At 43.3% G+C, this 16,800-nt stretch overlaps 4 protein-coding genes and 1 long non-coding RNA gene across 5 annotated transcripts in view; 3 read left to right on the top strand and 2 right to left on the bottom strand.

The window, feature by feature from the left end:
* LOC145708356 (zinc transporter ZIP10-like) overlaps positions 1 to 16,800 on the bottom strand; it is a 96,958-nt gene that overhangs the window by 29,366 nt on the left and 50,792 nt on the right. The gene's annotated exons all lie outside the window — the stretch shown is intronic.
* Positions 29 to 2,851, top strand: LOC145708353 (inositol polyphosphate multikinase-like). Its single transcript, XM_081786015.1, has 5 exons — positions 29 to 403; positions 578 to 668; positions 1,292 to 1,561; positions 1,611 to 1,877; positions 2,006 to 2,851. The coding sequence occupies exons 1-5, from the start codon at positions 246 to 248 to the stop codon at positions 2,201 to 2,203; spliced, it is 984 nt and encodes a 327-aa protein (XP_081642141.1). The 5' UTR covers positions 29 to 245; the 3' UTR covers positions 2,204 to 2,851.
* Positions 4,213 to 8,812, top strand: LOC145707516 (uncharacterized). Its single transcript, XM_081785054.1, has 12 exons — positions 4,213 to 4,465; positions 4,515 to 4,614; positions 4,653 to 4,846; positions 4,892 to 5,287; positions 5,337 to 5,668; positions 5,710 to 5,907; positions 5,954 to 7,369; positions 7,412 to 7,503; positions 7,544 to 7,835; positions 7,879 to 8,047; positions 8,104 to 8,430; positions 8,470 to 8,812. Exons 1-11 carry the CDS (start codon positions 4,266 to 4,268, stop codon positions 8,423 to 8,425), a joined length of 3,711 nt encoding a protein of 1,236 aa, XP_081641180.1. The 5' UTR covers positions 4,213 to 4,265; the 3' UTR covers positions 8,426 to 8,430; positions 8,470 to 8,812.
* Positions 10,583 to 11,584, top strand: LOC145708289 (uncharacterized). Its single transcript, XR_014134818.1, has 2 exons — positions 10,583 to 11,323; positions 11,406 to 11,584. It is a non-coding gene; the product is annotated as an uncharacterized LOC145708289 (long non-coding RNA).
* Positions 11,602 to 14,008, bottom strand: LOC145708288 (uncharacterized). Its single transcript, XM_081785945.1, has 4 exons — positions 13,515 to 14,008; positions 13,146 to 13,356; positions 11,980 to 13,059; positions 11,602 to 11,914 (listed from the first exon to the last, which is right to left on the bottom strand). Exons 1-4 carry the CDS (start codon positions 13,890 to 13,892, stop codon positions 11,682 to 11,684), a joined length of 1,902 nt encoding a protein of 633 aa, XP_081642071.1. The 5' UTR covers positions 13,893 to 14,008; the 3' UTR covers positions 11,602 to 11,681.

Below are 16,800 nucleotides of genomic sequence, written 5' to 3'. Positions count from 1 at the left end.
GTGCCGATTACTTTTTGTCTTCTTCTTGTTCGTTCCCGTCGACAGGGGATGCTCCTGAATGATGACTAACTGAACTGAAAAAAAACTCATTTAGAGCGCCACCACGGACGGGACGCCTCACTTCGAATGGACATTTTCAGATTTGGAAAAATATTGAAAAACACTCTTGAGAAGCTCAAGGCTTTCGAGAAATCAGAGAAAGGGCAACTCGCAACCAGCTAGAGATAACAAAGCAGAACAGTACGATGGAGAGTACGAACTCTGGTAAGGTGCAACTACTCGCGGGCAGCAGCGGGGGCACGGTGCACCAGACGAAGCGGCGGACCAAGGTGATCCAGAAGGTGGGAAGTCCAAATGGAACCGTGCGCGAAATCGATGCTGGGCTCGTCATCGCTGGGCATAGGTACTTTAGTTTTTTTTTGATGATACATTCATTTTGATGTAACTCAAATCCGAGAGTCTTTGTCAATGTCACTTGGGCCATAAAAACGACAATTTTATGACAATAGCACTGGCAATTACCCTATTTCAATCTTAAAGCATATGTATCGTTACGTTGAATTAATGAATATTTCAGCATTCTGTATCGCGATCAGCAATCACGCACGGTGCTGAAACCTTTCCAAGCGCCTCCACGCGGGGAGAAAGAAGCCAATTTCTACACTGAGGTACAAGTTGTTGAGCTACCAAAAGCGGCAGTGAGATTTATTGACTCGCGCGTAAATTTTACGACACTTTGGGCTCTCATTTGGCGTGCGGACTGCTCTCCACTCGCAATAACACGATACAGACGCTTTCATCTCCAGTCGTTATACTTGTTGTTTCCGGCCACTTACTTACAACAAACATGATGTTAAATTATTATTTGTCTTTTAATAGGATTATGAAAGTTTTTACAGCTCGTACTGGGCCTTGATTTCGAGCACTTTTACGTGCTGAAATGGCAGAATTGTCGAAGACTTCTGAATCAATCATTATTAAATCATTTTGTTCAGTCAGAATTCTTCGAAAAAGGCGCCGAGTGCCTTGATGTAGAACGGCGTTTTGAAAGGAATGATTGTGCTGTATTACGGATGACTGAACAATCAATGTCACCTCGCAGCGTTTTTCAATCGGGCTCGCCCCCGGTCTGAGTTATCCAAATATGTCTACGGGCATTCATTCATTTATTGCGAATCTGTTTCCTTTTATCAAAAGAATTGAAGCCCGAAATTGAACCAACGCTTTTAATGAGCCCCTTTTTCTCAAAAACTACACTAACAAAGTTCGTTCAATAACAGTATTTTATAAGATTACGAAGGCGGCGACTCCGGAGGCGAAGATCTTGCGAAGCTTGTGTCCTCGATTCTACGGCGTGGTGGAATCCAGCGAGCCCAACGCGGCGCATTCCGCATTCATCAGATTGGAGGATCTGACACGTCCCTTCCGCGACCCGTGCATTTGCGACATTAAAATGGGTCGCGTGACCTACGATCCAGACGCCACTGAGGAGAAGAAGCGAAAAGAGTCTGTCAAATATCCACCTCTGGTGAACACTGGCTTCCAACTTCTAGGCTGCAGAGTAAGCAAAAATCTTCCCTCAAGAATCATTTATTATTGACGATGTTTAGATCTCCAGTGATTCCGGGTCAACGGCTCAAAAGCTTGACAAGAAGTGGGGACGATCGTTGGACGAAGATCAACTCGTCAACATCGGCCTCGGCAAGTTTCTCTCTTCGGCGGGTCCCTACGAGCGCAACATTTTAATAATCAAGGGAATCCTGGAACGCCTGTTGCTAATTCGTGATTTCTTCGCCGCCCAGACGAGTTATCGCTTTTACGCCTCCTCCTTGTTGATATTATACGAAGGGTACTCTCCAGCAGAGCTTGGAAGTCAGGTAAATCTAAAGCTAAAGCTAGAAAAGTCTAGTACACCTCGATTTCGCAAACCGCGTTATTCAATCGAGAATTACGATGTTACTTCCTCGCATGGCTGAGTGAGCAAATTAGTCTAATTGTAAATTAGGGAAGTTCGGATTCGGAAGACGACCGCTGGAGGCCTGACAAACCCCGCGTGGATGTTCGCATGATTGATTTCGCACACGTTTGGGATGGCGACGGTTGCAACTTAGACGAGAACTATCTCTTTGGTCTGAACAAGCTGATCTTGGCGTTTGAATCGCTGCTGATAGAGGGCACAGATCCGCAAGGCTCGCCTATTTAACTCATTCTATTCCGCTCATTCTATCTCATATTCGGATACACAGTTATTCTTCAGTTATTCAAACAAGCCTTCCAGCTACAATTTCACTTTCAACCTTTCAAGAACGATTCAACTTGAGCTTACATTCATAGAGCATCAGAAAATCACGACCATTCAAGTTCAACAATCCAAAAACGTGCGTGATACACCCCTTAACATCCAAGTACAGATAAGCTACAGCAACAGTCTCAAAGTCGTTATTAATCCTGAACAATTTCCAACAAAGATCTTCTTTCTTTTCTTTCTGTTTCTTTCAAAGTATTCAACTCTTGCGCTCTTGTAGCTCATTTCCGTCCTGCACTGCGATAACTTGGACATTCGACTTATTCCCGCCGCTCAGCGCATACTAACAGAACGTTTGCATATAATCATATAAATATCGTTTCTACTGAAAATCAAAAAAGCTTATCTGAAAACCTAGCTCACTTTCCAATGCCACCAGACTTCATGTCATCACTCAAAGTCGTTTACACACCTACCTGTAGATAGAAACTGTGTGTATGAAATTTGTTTGGCGACTGATCATACTTTCTTTGTAATAATCTTATCCTCTCCACAGCAATAACCGTAAAAGGTTTATTTTATCGGAAATACATGCACACCTAAGAACTTCAATTCAATTCCCTTGAAATCGTCTTTCTTGAGTTAAATTTTATTTTTTGTTGATATCGAACCGGACCAGAGTCCAAAGAAGATATAGAGTAATAGTAGATTTAGGGCAGAAGTAGAGTTTGGAATTACAGAGCAATGATTTACAAGCGCGGTGGTTTCTTTGTCTTGCGGATGTTGTTTGGTGCTTTTCCTTGATTTGGTTTTTTCTTGACGAATTTCTTCTCGCGCTTGACTTGCTGGTCCTTGTTGATTGCAGTATCCTCCACCTTCTTTTCCTCTGGTGTGTCTAGTTTTGGCGCACATAAGACCACTTTCTTTACAGACTTTGGAAGTCTCTTGAATTCGTTGGATCTGTCAGGTGATGATTGAGGAGTAGGTTCGAATACAGTGTTCATGAAAAGATGCGTGTGCATCTTCGCTTGCATGTGATCGTTCCCAAAGAGACAGCAAGAGCAATTTCTTCCTTCAACAGGCCCCTGTTTCTTGATCAGCATTCGTCGCCTGCGTTTGATGAAAGTTCCGACATGGTCAGTTAGCTTCTTATCCTTGCTGCAGAAAAGATGCCTTGCTGGTCTAAAATCCGGGTCGTTCCAGAGAGATTCCTCTTTCGTAACAAGGGTTCCCTTGTAGACAGCTGCAATCGTGTCCATGAAAACGCAGTAAATGTCATCCATTAGTGTCCCCATACAAAATCGGTCTCTAATACGGATGTCTGGCACTTGGATTTTGCATTTGCAGGAGAGCTCAAAGTCGTAGTAGTCGCTTCCTCTCTTCACGAATTTGATCTGGAATCTTGGGTAGTCTTTGTAGCCATCGAGTTTCAAATATTGAGTGCTCATTTTCTGTTTTCCTTGTTTTTTTGATGATGTAGAGTTCTGCTGAGCGATTAAATACCGGAAGAGCGTCCGAAAGAGGGCGCAAAGTGATCAATAAGCATGCACCGCTGGAGTCTGGCGGCGGGACTCCCGCCGGGGCAGGTGATAATCAGTGCGGTGGGAACTGGCATTCCGCTGAGGAGGAATATCCGAAGATAAGCTCACACACATCTGCGCCCTTTTCTATCCAATTATTCTTTGACAATATTGAATGGCATAGTCGGAGATAATTTTACGTCTGAATTAAATTCCGTCTACTTATCCCCTCAACAGGCGAGTCCAACCGGAAATGGGTAGGAAACAAGACTTATTACTGTAGCCAATCAGTTGGCCTAATCTATCATTGGAAAAAGCAAAAGCGTAGGCGAAAACCGATGTTCTTCTTTTCCGTAAAAAGTCTCTTTCGAGAATGTCTATTTCGAATTTTGCGGTTGCGTGGACTGTCCGTTGCGCCTCCGCTCGAAAACCTGCATTTCGCTGAAACCAATTTTCAAGATAGAGAGAAGTCCACTCTGATTTTTTTCTTTTTAGAAAGAATGGGGCAAAAAATCTACTTCCTGCCCTTGTCGGACAAGGGCAAAGAACAACTCACAGAAGCAGAGGCTCATCTTAGAAACGCGAAATTGCAATGGACAGAGATAAGCTGCGACGAAATCAACTCGAAGAGCTGCCTCAGACAGTACATCGACAAGTCCATTTTTATCGTCAGTCCTCTAGCAGGAGATACCTATAATAGGTAAGTCGATTTCTACAAGCTGATAGTTGATGAAACTTTCAAACTTTAGGCTCGTCGAAAACGGAGCGAAAATCTACGGCGTTGGGGCGATCATTTCCAGTCTTCAGTTGCAAGTCGCTCTGCCAAGAAAACAAAAAGACTTCTCCAAGGTACGCGTTTTCCTCATTCTCCTCTATTCATTATCTAGGGATGTCTTTCGTCTCTTGCACTAAGAGGGATGAACATCTGTTTTACGAATATACCAAAACCGAATCGCGAGAAGCTACAAGCTCAAGTCACCCGTATGGCTGGAAATATCTGCTCGACAATGACTCAAGATGTAAACGTTCTCGTCGTTGGCGAAGTTTGCTCCAAGAAATATATTGTTGCAAGCGAGCTAGGGTAAGAGAAGAGTGGTAAGAAAAGTATATTAACGCTTGATTTCAGAATAAAGACAGTTACGCCCGATTTCATAACTGATATCTGGAATCTGTCGGTTGATCACATTCGCCCTGTCGTTCCCGATTCTGATCTCTACAAGGATCTGCTGAAAAACCACGCTTGTCCGATCTTCCACGGCTGCGTGGTAAGCGTTACGAACATTGACTCGCAATCCCGCGCCGAGATCTCGAAACTCGTCGTCGCCAACGGTGGTGGTTACAACGGCACGCTGGACAGAAACCAAGTGACGCACTTGGTCGCTGGCGGCCCGGGTGGAAAGAAGCTGAAGCATGCGCACTCGTGGGGCATCGAAACGGTCACGTTGGATTGGATTGATGACTCGCTCGCGCGAGGCTTTGCGCAGGATACCCAGCAGACGAAGTACAAATTCAACGAAGAGAGGTACTCTTCCTTGATTGCTTTTATGTTAATTCAATATTTCTTTTGCTAGCTTTGCCGAGCAACCGAGTCAGATCGAGACTACCTCGAGAGGGATTGTGAACGAAACCGAGATCGACGAGAAGACGGACATGTTCGATCTGGACAAATTCGCGGCGAAAGATCACGACATCGAGGAGGATGCTTTCAACCGAGTGAGCGCTTTTATCAGCGGATTTCCTGCGCGTGGAAAGAAAAAGCTGAAGGAGCTGATTCAAAAAGGAGGTGGGATGGTTTTCGACTCTCTGACGCCGAGTATAACGCACATGATCGTGGCGAGACAGAGCTTAGAGAACAATGAGGATCTTGCCTTCTGGAGAGCGATGACGTCTGGAAGGCCAATAGGTACTTTAGTTTTTTATCTTTCAATACTAGCAATACTTTAGCGATCGATCTTTTCTGGGTGATAAACACAATTAAAAATGGCGAAAGAGAGAACCCGGACGGCTACAAGGTCCTGAATATGGAAGGCACAGTGAACGAAGGAGATGAGACACTGAGAATTGAAGCGCGCTCTTTCAATGGAGATATTCCAAAGAATCCCGAAAACGGAGACTTCGAACAGTCGACGTTCGGAACTCTAGGTAACAAAGAAGTTGAACCAGTTGATCATTAAAAGACTCATTCTAGAGGTGACCGAGAGTCAAGCAGTTCAATCTACTCTTCACAACTCACATATCAGATCACCACGAAAAAGCACATTTATTAATCACAATACATCAACAAGGGAAACAACAAGGGAAGCACCGAATCACAGCACACGAAAATCAAATATACCACTGCCAATTGAACGTGAAACATACGAGGAGCCAAGCTTGGTAACAATTCGAATTCTGCCCGGAGGAGAGGATCATCCCATGAGAAAGGTGTTCGGCGTTGAGGACTTCTGGGCGAGGAAAAATTGCACGCTCGTTGCCAATTACGATCGAAACGAGAAGGTGGACTATGCGGTTAGCTTCTTGCTGGTAAGAGGCGACTTGGACGACTGGGAAGGGAGTTTCGAGAGCTGCTTCTATTTCGAAGGCTTGGAAAATACGGAAGACATCGAGAGCGTTGAAGAGCGTGAGAATACAAGAGTCTACTGGTGCTGTTCTCCACGACTCTTCAGTGGAGCGGGATTTTGCACGGCGAAGTACCAAGAAAACGAGAAGAAAATGGTGCGTCAAGCGGTCGAAGCTGGCGGCGGTGCGTTCTCGGCTTCGATGGATAGAAATGTGACCCATGTGATTGCGCCTGATTGGAATGGGCCTAAACAACTCAAGGCCATTTCTTCTGGCTTGTCGTGCGTCACTCTAGACTGGATACTCGCTTGTCTAGAACAGAGCCTTAGTGATAGCGCGTTGACTTGGCATTCAGTGCCGATGGATGATTTCGCACCAGCTGGTCAAAAGCCAAAGCCAGCGCTGCCGAAGCCTATTCCAAGCAGTTCAAAAAAGCGAAAAGCGGACAGATATGGCTCAGTGATGGTCGAGTCGCCTTGTGTAGCGAACGCGAACCAGCGGACTCCTCACATTGCGAGCAGACCCAACTTGACGGAAATGGCAAAGCTCGTCGAGACACCAAAGAACATGCGCGATCCAACACTGCCGAGTACCTCAGAGTGCAAGCGAATATTGAAGCAAGCGGTGAAAGACTCGGACGTAGACAGATGCAAGCGGGACGGAATTGGCATCTATTCGAAGTCAGCGATAAGAGATCGAGAAAGACGAGCGCTAGAGCCGAAGACGCCAAAAGCGCAAAACGTTCCCATTCCGAAGCTTGTATTCGACAATTCGGACAAAGGCATCTTCGACGGCTACAGCCTGTATATACACGAGAGCATTACATCACAGCGGAATAGAAATTTAGTCGAAAAAGTCGAAGGTATGGGCGCCGTCATCACTTACGCCTTCGACGGGAGCCAAAACATTACCCACTGTGTCATCGCCGACGATATGGCGCAAGGAGAGGCTCTCGACGAAATCATAAAATTAACGGATGAGTACAGTATCTGCCTCGTGAAGTTTTCATGGCTCCTGCATGCTCTTTCAACCAATAGAGTACCAGGTTGGTTAATTTTTTTATCAGTTTTGTCAATTTTGTTTCTAGCTGTCGACAAATTCCAAAATATCAAGCGGGCAAAGGAGCCACTTTTTCCGATATTGAAAAATGAGCTCAATCCAAATAGTGTTCGCAAATCGGTACAGTTAACGATTGAATTTTAATTAATGTTTTCAAAAGGTAACGCCTAGTGGCAGGAGGGGACGACACAAACGAACCCGCAGTCGCTTAGACATTGAAGAGGATGACCAGCGATGTTTTTCTGGAAGCGATGACGATAGCGCTCATAAGATTAAAAGAGTCGACAGTCCTCATGACGAAATTGAGGAGTTGAGCTCCGGCGATTTTAATGACCGCACGGTCGATTTAAAGTCGCCCGATCGCTTGGACAGGATAGCTAATCAACAGCACAGAGTTATTTTTTCGCTCGTCTCAAAGGCCACACAAGAGACCCTCAAAAAGATGATTGAAGGTGAGGATAAGTAGGTCTAGTCGCCTTTGAATCACTTTTTCAGAGATAAATGGCAGCTCGGTTTCTACGGCTACTTCTTACGATCAAAAGGCGACGATGCTGATCTTCGAGAAAGATCCGATTAGGAACGAGAAGATCAGCGCTGCTATCGTCAGTGGCATACCCTGCTGTCACGTGTCTTATGTCAAAAACAGCTACCATCAGAATGACAAGTAAACTTTTTTAAAACCGGGCTGATAAAAACTATTATCTAACTTTCACATCTAAGGAAATGGCTGGACCCACTGGACTATCCTCACGAGGTGAACATTTCAGAAAACACCGATGCGAAGGCAATGCGATCGAAGTCTGAGTCAAGGGATGTCGTCCGTGCCATCATGCAGTGGTACGAACGCCTCCAAATCAACCCCGAACAAAAGTACGACTTGTCCGCTTTACTTCCAGTTGATCACTTATTTAGGTTTTTGCGCGGTGGAAAGTCTGGCTCATGTACCACGGGGGCCGGGGCTGTCCTTCCTCGAGCTTTTCACGAATTCTTGCTGCTGGAGGAGCAACTATTATTGGAAGGAGCATCATGTGGACTGATATAGAAGAGGTACTACTTTCTGTTCGATTCAAATAACCCTGTTTATAGCATATTGATGATATTTCTCACATCCTTGCTCCGAGAGAAAACGACGCACTTATAAACCCGGAGAATCTGGCTCTCTGTCTCAACAAGAGCATCGCCGTCGCCAGTGGAGACGTCATCTCCAAAGCGATCATAAAGAATCTGTCAGACAGACAGGATGGAGTTTTCGAAGCGACTTCGTTCTTGCCGTCTTACGACGCCGCCCGAAAGAAAAAATTCAACCTGTAATCCCCCAAGAAGAAGATTCGAATGCTCACCGGCAGTATTATTTATATTCTTGTATGTTCAACACGATTTTCACGCACTGCCCACACACTTACAACATTCGAATACACATGAACTGCGGAAGAAATGATCAAAGAAAGAAATCAGAATCATTTCATGACTTCTTTCTCTGCTGCTAGAGGAACAGTGTCATTCAACAAAGCATATGAATCATATGATATGATATGCATCGCTTTGAGCTCAATCGAGTCTACTTAGAAAGTCTTCCATGTCTCCGCAATTAGTAAAACCCTTTTTTCATTAAATACGCATGAGTATGATCAATTAGACATAAATTATAACACGATGATGTACATTGCGCCTAATAATTATTATTTTGAATGTCGTCTTTCAGAACTTGATTAATGTACAGCTGAGAGATGTATGTTACATGCAGCATGTACTTCTCTGGATTGCGAACTGTCAAGTTAAAAACTCGCATTTTGACATCATGATTTAGAAAACGTGAGGTTCTGCTAATACGTAATGTAAAAACAGGGATATACAGGGTACAAGATCGTTTATATTTTATTTTTTTAGCGATAATGGTAGGACTGGAGGCTGATAAGTTCATCAGTCAAAGACCTTAAGAATGTTTCGTTTTCTGAATGCCTTACGACAGGTCGGACATGAATTCCGAGGAAGAGAAAAGAGACAGTTGTAGCAGGCTTTGTGACCGCAGGTAGTGAGAACAGCTTCAGGGTGATTTTCATCGAAAATCTCGAAGCAGACTTTGCAGTTGGGTTTGTTTTCTTCTTCTCTATCAGTTCTAGGCCTTTTCGGCTCAGGCAGTTCTAAAATTTCTTTTGAAAATAACCTTATTGTTGTAATCAAGACTATCGCGCTTATAAAATTTTGATAAATCCTACCGTCATCGTTGTTATCCTCCTTCATTGCGTCTTTTGTGAGGAACAAGGACCTCTTTTGAACTTTCTTGCGAAATGTTTTTATCTTCTCCAGCTCTTTGTTGCTCTTCGCTGCCTCTCTTTTTGCATCTTCGTCAGCTTTTTTAGCCTTTTCCATCATTTTCTTTGCCTCTTCCACCAATTTCTTGCCTTCCTCTACCTTTTTCTTTGCCTCTTCCATCAATTTCTTGCTCTCGTCTACCTTTTTCTTTGCATCTTCAGCTTTCATTTCTGCAATGCCTTCTTGCTTCCGAGTTTTTTCATAAATTTCGTTGACAATCGCAAGGACCTCATATTTATCTAAAATTTTTCTATGTTAAAACTTCAATAGATTTCGGTAAGTCATTAAAAGTTATCTTGTCCATACGCTTTTCAATTACAGTAGCAGCATTCTGACAGCATGAGCCAATGTGGAACTCTGTGTAACTTAGTTGGTCTGCGCCACAACCTTTGTCGATACCAGCCCGGCATTTGAATTTAGCATCGGTTTCCTCAAACCTTGTTGCAGATAAATTCGGATAATATTTGGCAGCGCAAATATTGCAGTATCGACGGCTCCATAAAATCGCAGTTGATCCTCTTGCGCTAAATAATAAATTGTGCTATTTATTCCGAACTCTACTAAATTTTTAATTTCAGTATTTTACTAACTTTCCACAATGATCACATTTCCCAATCAACCCATAAGATGTGATATAACTCTCATTCACTTTCAGGGTTTTCGATATCTCTTTCATGTTCCCAGTAAAAAAATATTAATTTCTGAAACTGGCTTTTGCTTTTTTTTTTTTATTTTGTGTCCGCCGTTTTTCGTTTGAATCGTTTTGGGAAATACAGACTCTTCTCGAGAAGATTTGATCAATGTTAAAGAATCTATCAAAATATAGATTTTGAACCACTTCTCGCGAATTTTCACATCCGAACCTCACAAAGTAATTTTGATTGATAAGCATTTCCGATGCTAGAAAGAAAAATTATGCAATGAGTTGCCCTCGCGTCTAGTGCATAAACGTAAAAAGAAATATTCGTTTTATCACTACGTACGCCTGGGCAAAGTGGCTAGGCCACGCCTTCTAAATTCGTTTGCTGGAGAGAGTTTTGCTAAATAGCAGTGCTCTTAATTAGAACTGTGTCGACCTTTTCGATGGCTTTAAAAGAGGTGACGCCCTCAGCCTTCGCCTCAGTACAGCAACAAGTACCACAGGACAAACAATACATTGTTTTTTTCACGATGAAGCTCAAAGGACAGTGATATCGCCATAAAAGCAAATCGCTCCCCAATTTTCTTCAGCTTCCTGCTAAGGCTTGTAGTGACCTGCTTATCGGTTTGATTAACAACTACCTTGCACGTTTTAGTTTATAGTACCATATAAACTTGGAAAAGAGAATCCCAAAGAAACCAAATTTACTTGGCAACTGTTTAAATATTCACTATCTTCAGTTAGAATCAAATTAATTGATTGCCATTAGGTTGATCAGAAAGAACTCTAGTTCGCCCTTACTTATTCATCATAAGTGATGATTAATATCGTAAAAATAAATTATATACTTATTTTCAAAAGCTCACCTTAATTTTGCTTGCGAATAAAAAAATAATGATTACGAAGAAATGAAAACATCACTTGCTAGCGTCAATTCTCTCTTCCTTAGTTCTGAAGGCTCGTTCGATGGCTGTCACTACTGAAATGGTAAAGTAGATGAAGTAAGGACTTAGAAGCGTATTTCGTAAGCTTGAGTTTGGAGAGAAACCTCATCTGTTTATTTCGCTAGCCTTTGCCGCCGACGCAGATAATGGCTTCCGAGATTTACGTTACTGAGCCTGAGCCTACTTCCCCCTTCGTCCTACGCGAATAGAACATCCTTGATCCAGATGACTGTTCCATCTTGTATATAAACAAATATCTCCTTTCCCGATACTCAATAATAAAATCCCTGACGATAAACAAAAACATCTCTCCAGTTTTTTTAGGAAATTTAATTGTAAATTATTATGTACAGAAGTTTTACAGGCATAAACAATAAATTTAAAAAAGGGAATCAGAATAATCAATTATTACTGACGGTTTCTGTAATCCAGTCTCTCGTGACAAAGGTTGATGTGTAGAGTCCAGGCTCACCCTTCCACGCGCAGCCGTTTCCGCGCGAAACGACACCGACAACAGTGGCGAAGCCGTTTCGCTCGCAGATGAGGGCTCCTCCTGAGTCACCTTGACAAGCATCGAAACCACCATCGATAAGGTTGTCCCCGTCGTAGTCGGGCTGGCCCGCGCAGATGTCATCTTAATTAAACACGTTCGTAGAGAAAGAAACTACATTTCGAAATTCTTCCTTGCGAATATCTTACCTGGTCTTGGGATGATAGTATTTGAGTGTTTCTGACAGTAAGCGTGATCGAAAATATTAATGCCAACGGATTGAAGTAGACGTGCTGCACCGCTACCGTATCGAGTGGCTCCCCAGCCACCGACCCAGCAAGCATCTCCATGGGTAACATCTTCTGTTGGGAGGCAGGCCGTCTTGACGACATCCTTGTTTGGTGCCTTGTCGATGATGTTTTCGTCGAATCGCAGCAAACAAACGTCGTAGTTCATCTTCGTGCCGTCGTCAGTAGCATCGTAGTATTTTGGGTGGATGAACATCTGTTTCGTCGTGAGCGCAAACTCTTCGGCCGAGCTTCCCCATCGATCGTGCTCACCAAACTTGGCGGTGATACTGACGATGCCTCTGCAACAATGGGCAGCAGTGACTACCCATCGATCAGCAATGATTGAGCCGGCGCACTGGCCGGTCCAACCGCTTGTTGTCTTCACGCCCAGCAAAGCCATCCATGGCATACTATGCGCCTCGGCGGTTTCTCCGCCGACGATTCTATCGCCGCCAATGAGTCGTGCTCCACCAACTCCTCCTGGGAAGTTTGTTGCTTCAGAACATGTCTTGAGTCCAGGAGGTAAAAGTTTCGTTGTTTTCTTGAACTCCGGAATCGGCGCCTCCTCTCCATCCGCTAGACAGTCATCTGAAGCGACAAACGCCTGGCCAACCGAGATATGCCATCCGATCTTATCGCCGTACGCACTGCACGTCACGAGATATCTTACATTAGAGTTGGGATTGTTACAATCAGGGACGCAGTTCTTATTTCCATCGTCGTCGGTGCACTTCCATTGTCCGTTCGAGAGTGGGTAGAGTTCGTTTACGTCATCCACAGAGCAATCAAATCGTGCACAGGAATTAGGCCAATCCTGCAGAGTAGATCCCCATAATCCGTTTTCGCATTCACCTTGGCCCATGACTGAGCCATCGTCGCAGACGAGATCATACACATGACGTTCATCATTATCTCCAGCCATTCCGACGAATGACAGGCTTCCGCTTGGGGTTTCAATCTCTGGCTTTTTACACAACTGCTCCAAGGAAGGCTTGCAAGCTTAAAAATTAATTTATAAATTTTTTCTCAAAAATATTTTTATCAAGAATAAAATTTGGAATAAGAAAGACTCGAATTTTAATTACCTATTCTTCCTCTGATTGCAGACGCTTTAGGTGACATTTTCTGTTTTTTCTTCTTGCAGTCGATGGTCAATGAAACGGGAGCATTGCTTCTCCATTCAGCTTCATATCCATCATTACACATGGCACGACACGTTTCTTTCTTCGTGTTTCCTCGGCAATTTCCCCAGTGTCCGTGGAGAATACTGTGTTTATCGAGAACACTGACTTCACCCTAAAAGATCTTCTTTTAATTTCATCGATTCAAGACGTTCTATTTATTTAACTTAGCTCTAAAATTTGAGATTTAAAAGTTACGTGGAGCTTGATCCGTTTTTCCGTACGAACAAAATGAGCAAATAAAGATCAAATTTAAGATTTTCATGCACTTACGGATGATTTTGATTTCTCTCTTTCTTTGTCAAAGCAGGATTTAGGCTTCAGGCACGATTTTGGCCCCTTCATTTTGACTTTTGTTGGTTGAGGTCGCGTTGGCTTGCACAAAACTTTAAACTCCATCTTTTGCCACTGGCCACGTTCGCCTTCTTCCAGGCAGGAGGCTCTGCAACTTACAGTACCGGACGAGGCATCAGAGCAAGACCACTTTCCCAACTCTATTGGGTTCTTCAATGTGATATTCTTCGCCGTTTCTACGCAGTTCGCCATGTCGCCGGACGATCTCGCCGAGAACATCAACTGCTTGTTGACCCATTTATCTCTCCAAGCGCCCTGCGCCGAGCTGGCCAGTAGAACAATTTCAGAAAGCTTCATTTTCGCACGATGAATTCACTTCTCAGCTGTACAAAAAATAGAAACAAATGGTGGAAAATCCGACAATACAGTCGTTTTCACAAATTCAACGTTGCGAATATCTCTGTTCTCTGGGCCCTGTTCTGCAATCTGTATGACCTAGCGAGGTCGTCGCTTAAATATAAGGTACGTCCGGTGGCGCGCGTGTTAGATCACGCCGCAGCCGTCGCCGCGCGCTTGGTGTCGCTGTCCATTTACGCGAATTCTAGCGCGCGCGTCGCCCCGCGCTCCTTCCCAAGAGATTCCACTGTTCCTAGAAAACGTGAAGCTTCCGCTTAATTTTTCGTCTTATTTACTTCACTAGTCATAGGCTCAATTTCAAATAACTCCCGAAATAAATGGACTTAGGCCACGCTTTAAGTTTGAGAGTTTAATTGACGTAGATAAACAGTTTGATTGCCTAGTAATTTTCGTTTTATTCAATCTTTCTAAATAAACTCGAAATGAATGAAGAGAGCTCAGCAGATGTTTTCTTCTGGATTGAGTTCGTCGTTCATGTCATACTCCATCGCTCGATGAAGCAAATCTTTTACCGGAGTTATTCGCATAAAAATCTGAGGAATCCTCCTCATCGTTTAATCACGTGAGCGCCGGTTCCTGAATCTTTGAGTTGTTCGGAAATTGTTTTTGGAAAAGGCACTCGTTTATCCACGAAAGTCTGACGCAATTGAGCTCTTTTATAAAAACACCGTGAAGAGAAGATGGTTTATATGAAGGCTAATACCTTTTTCGGAGTCGTACATCATCTGCAGCGCGAAGAATCCCAACCGACGTGTGTTCTCGCGTTCAATGTCTATACTGCTCGAAGAGTTCTGAATTTTATTCTCGATCGCGCGAGAGAAAACGCTTCGGAGAATAATTCAGAACTCGAACTTGACGTCCTAAGCGCAGCACTGGTAAGGATGCCGAGAAAGGTAGCAGTGGCGATGTAACACGAAATTGAGCCCAGTTCTATTTTGCGAAAGTCATAATTATAGCGGGCTTATCAGCGCCGTCTCTCGTATCACACGCTGCTGAGTCGCCAATTGATTTTTAAAGGTACACAGGGGTACGATAAAAGTGCGAGTTCCGTTGTCCGCCCATTCAAATTACGTGATTAAGCAGACCTAAGGCCTTATCGGGGAGGAGGTGCCCGTTTCCGCGATCAATTCTAAAGAGGTTATCGGATCTTCGATACCACCGAAAATTGGCTCTCTCTCTCTCTTCAAACAGCGCCCCAAAAATGAACACGGTACTTAAACCTAAAACTATCGAGTGTCTAAAATGACGAAACCAACTCTTCGCTCATTTCCTCGTTGATCTAAAAGAAACAAAAAACTCTAGTAGAAGATATTTCAAAAGAAAAAATGCTCTCAGTGAAAATTACGAGACCAAGGTCCTTTTTCAGGGTTCATGTTTCGGTCGCAAAAGCTCCAGACTTGCTGTGGCTGACCCTCTAGCCACCGAGGTCGTCGAGCTGCTGCTGTGTTTGCGCCGCAGATGCGACTTCCCTGAAACTTGCTCATTTTTCCATTTTTGAATTGATGACCGATAAAAGACGCGGCATTCACGGAAATGGAAACATTACCCAACCCGAATTATCGCTTGCCATAAATAAAGAAGTACTTGAGCGGTATTTTCTAAATGCTAACTTGAAACTAGGTAATGATTTTAATTAATTCAATTTAAACGCGCCCAGAAGTCATGTTTAGGAGCAACTCAAGTTTTATCAAATGAAGTAATAGTCATCAAAGGATCTGGACTCGGCAACCTGTGCAGAAAACCTGAGTCAGAGTCTGAATGGTCTTTATTGAAAAGCTGCGACTTCGCAAAATTATCACTTCCATCTATTTTCTCAATTCTGGCGAAGACGCTTCGCGGCTTCATTCCTAAAACCCGCTACGCGGCTTTTCTTAAAAGACCTCTCAGACCCTGATTAACACACAGGTTCTACACAGGTTGCTGAGCCCATCAAACGATGCTGTTCTGAGCGGTCAACTTAATCTTTGCTGAAGCGACTCCTTAAAGAAATCGACTTAAAATAATCCAATTAATCCGGCGAAGATGGTAAGTACCGCGCCGTTCAAAATGAAATTAGTCTTCAAATAAAAGGTATTTTCATTGGCGATTAGCTCATTTTTACGTTTCTCAGCAGAAAATCCTCTCCTGATGAAATAACGAGTAAATGACTCAGGAGCTCATCTTTAAGTAACGTTTTTGAAGGCAAGAGTGGATTTATAGCTTTTTGATTTTGAGCATGTTGAATGAGAAGGATAGCATTTATGGATGGCGTATTTAGACTCTTGAATGATCCATGTTGACCCTCATTTTGTATAGAAGAGCTTCTGTCTGTTAAACAGCGGCCGTAACAGTAATTCTCCCTTTGGCTCTCTAAGCGGCTCCGTTTTAAGAAGATTTCGTTCAGTTGGAATATTAATCCTGTTGACGCGAATATTCGCAATTTTAAAGCAGAAGAACGTGTTGAATTTAACAGGGCGCATTCCAAACAAAATTATGCGAAAAAGAAGCGCCTCTAAAATTTAAAGAAAAGAATGTGATTTTCAAAATATGATTTTTGAAAATAACATAAGTCTAATTCAATAAAAAACATTTCCGCCAAAAATTGTTTTTAGAAATTAAAATGAGTAATTACTGTTTCTACTGTGGTTTCATGTAACTGCACAAGTGGACCACACGATTATTATTAGAACGTCTGTAAGTATCATGACTTTTTCCTGAGCGATCAGAATAGATGGCAACGAACAAGGCCACTGATAGTAGGATAAGTCCAAACAACAAGATCGAGCTAAAGCAGACCACGGACTCCATAAAGCGGCCTACTAAACGACCGATATTGAAATTCATTGGACTCTTCAATAAATGAACAGGG

Source organism: Oikopleura dioica, chromosome XSR, assembly GCF_907165135.1.
Source record: "Oikopleura dioica chromosome XSR, OKI2018_I68_1.0, whole genome shotgun sequence".
NCBI classification, from domain to species: Eukaryota; Metazoa; Chordata; class Appendicularia; order Copelata; family Oikopleuridae; genus Oikopleura; species Oikopleura dioica.
Note: the sequence above shows the minus strand (reverse complement) of the source record. Positions and strands in the feature narration are given on the sequence as shown.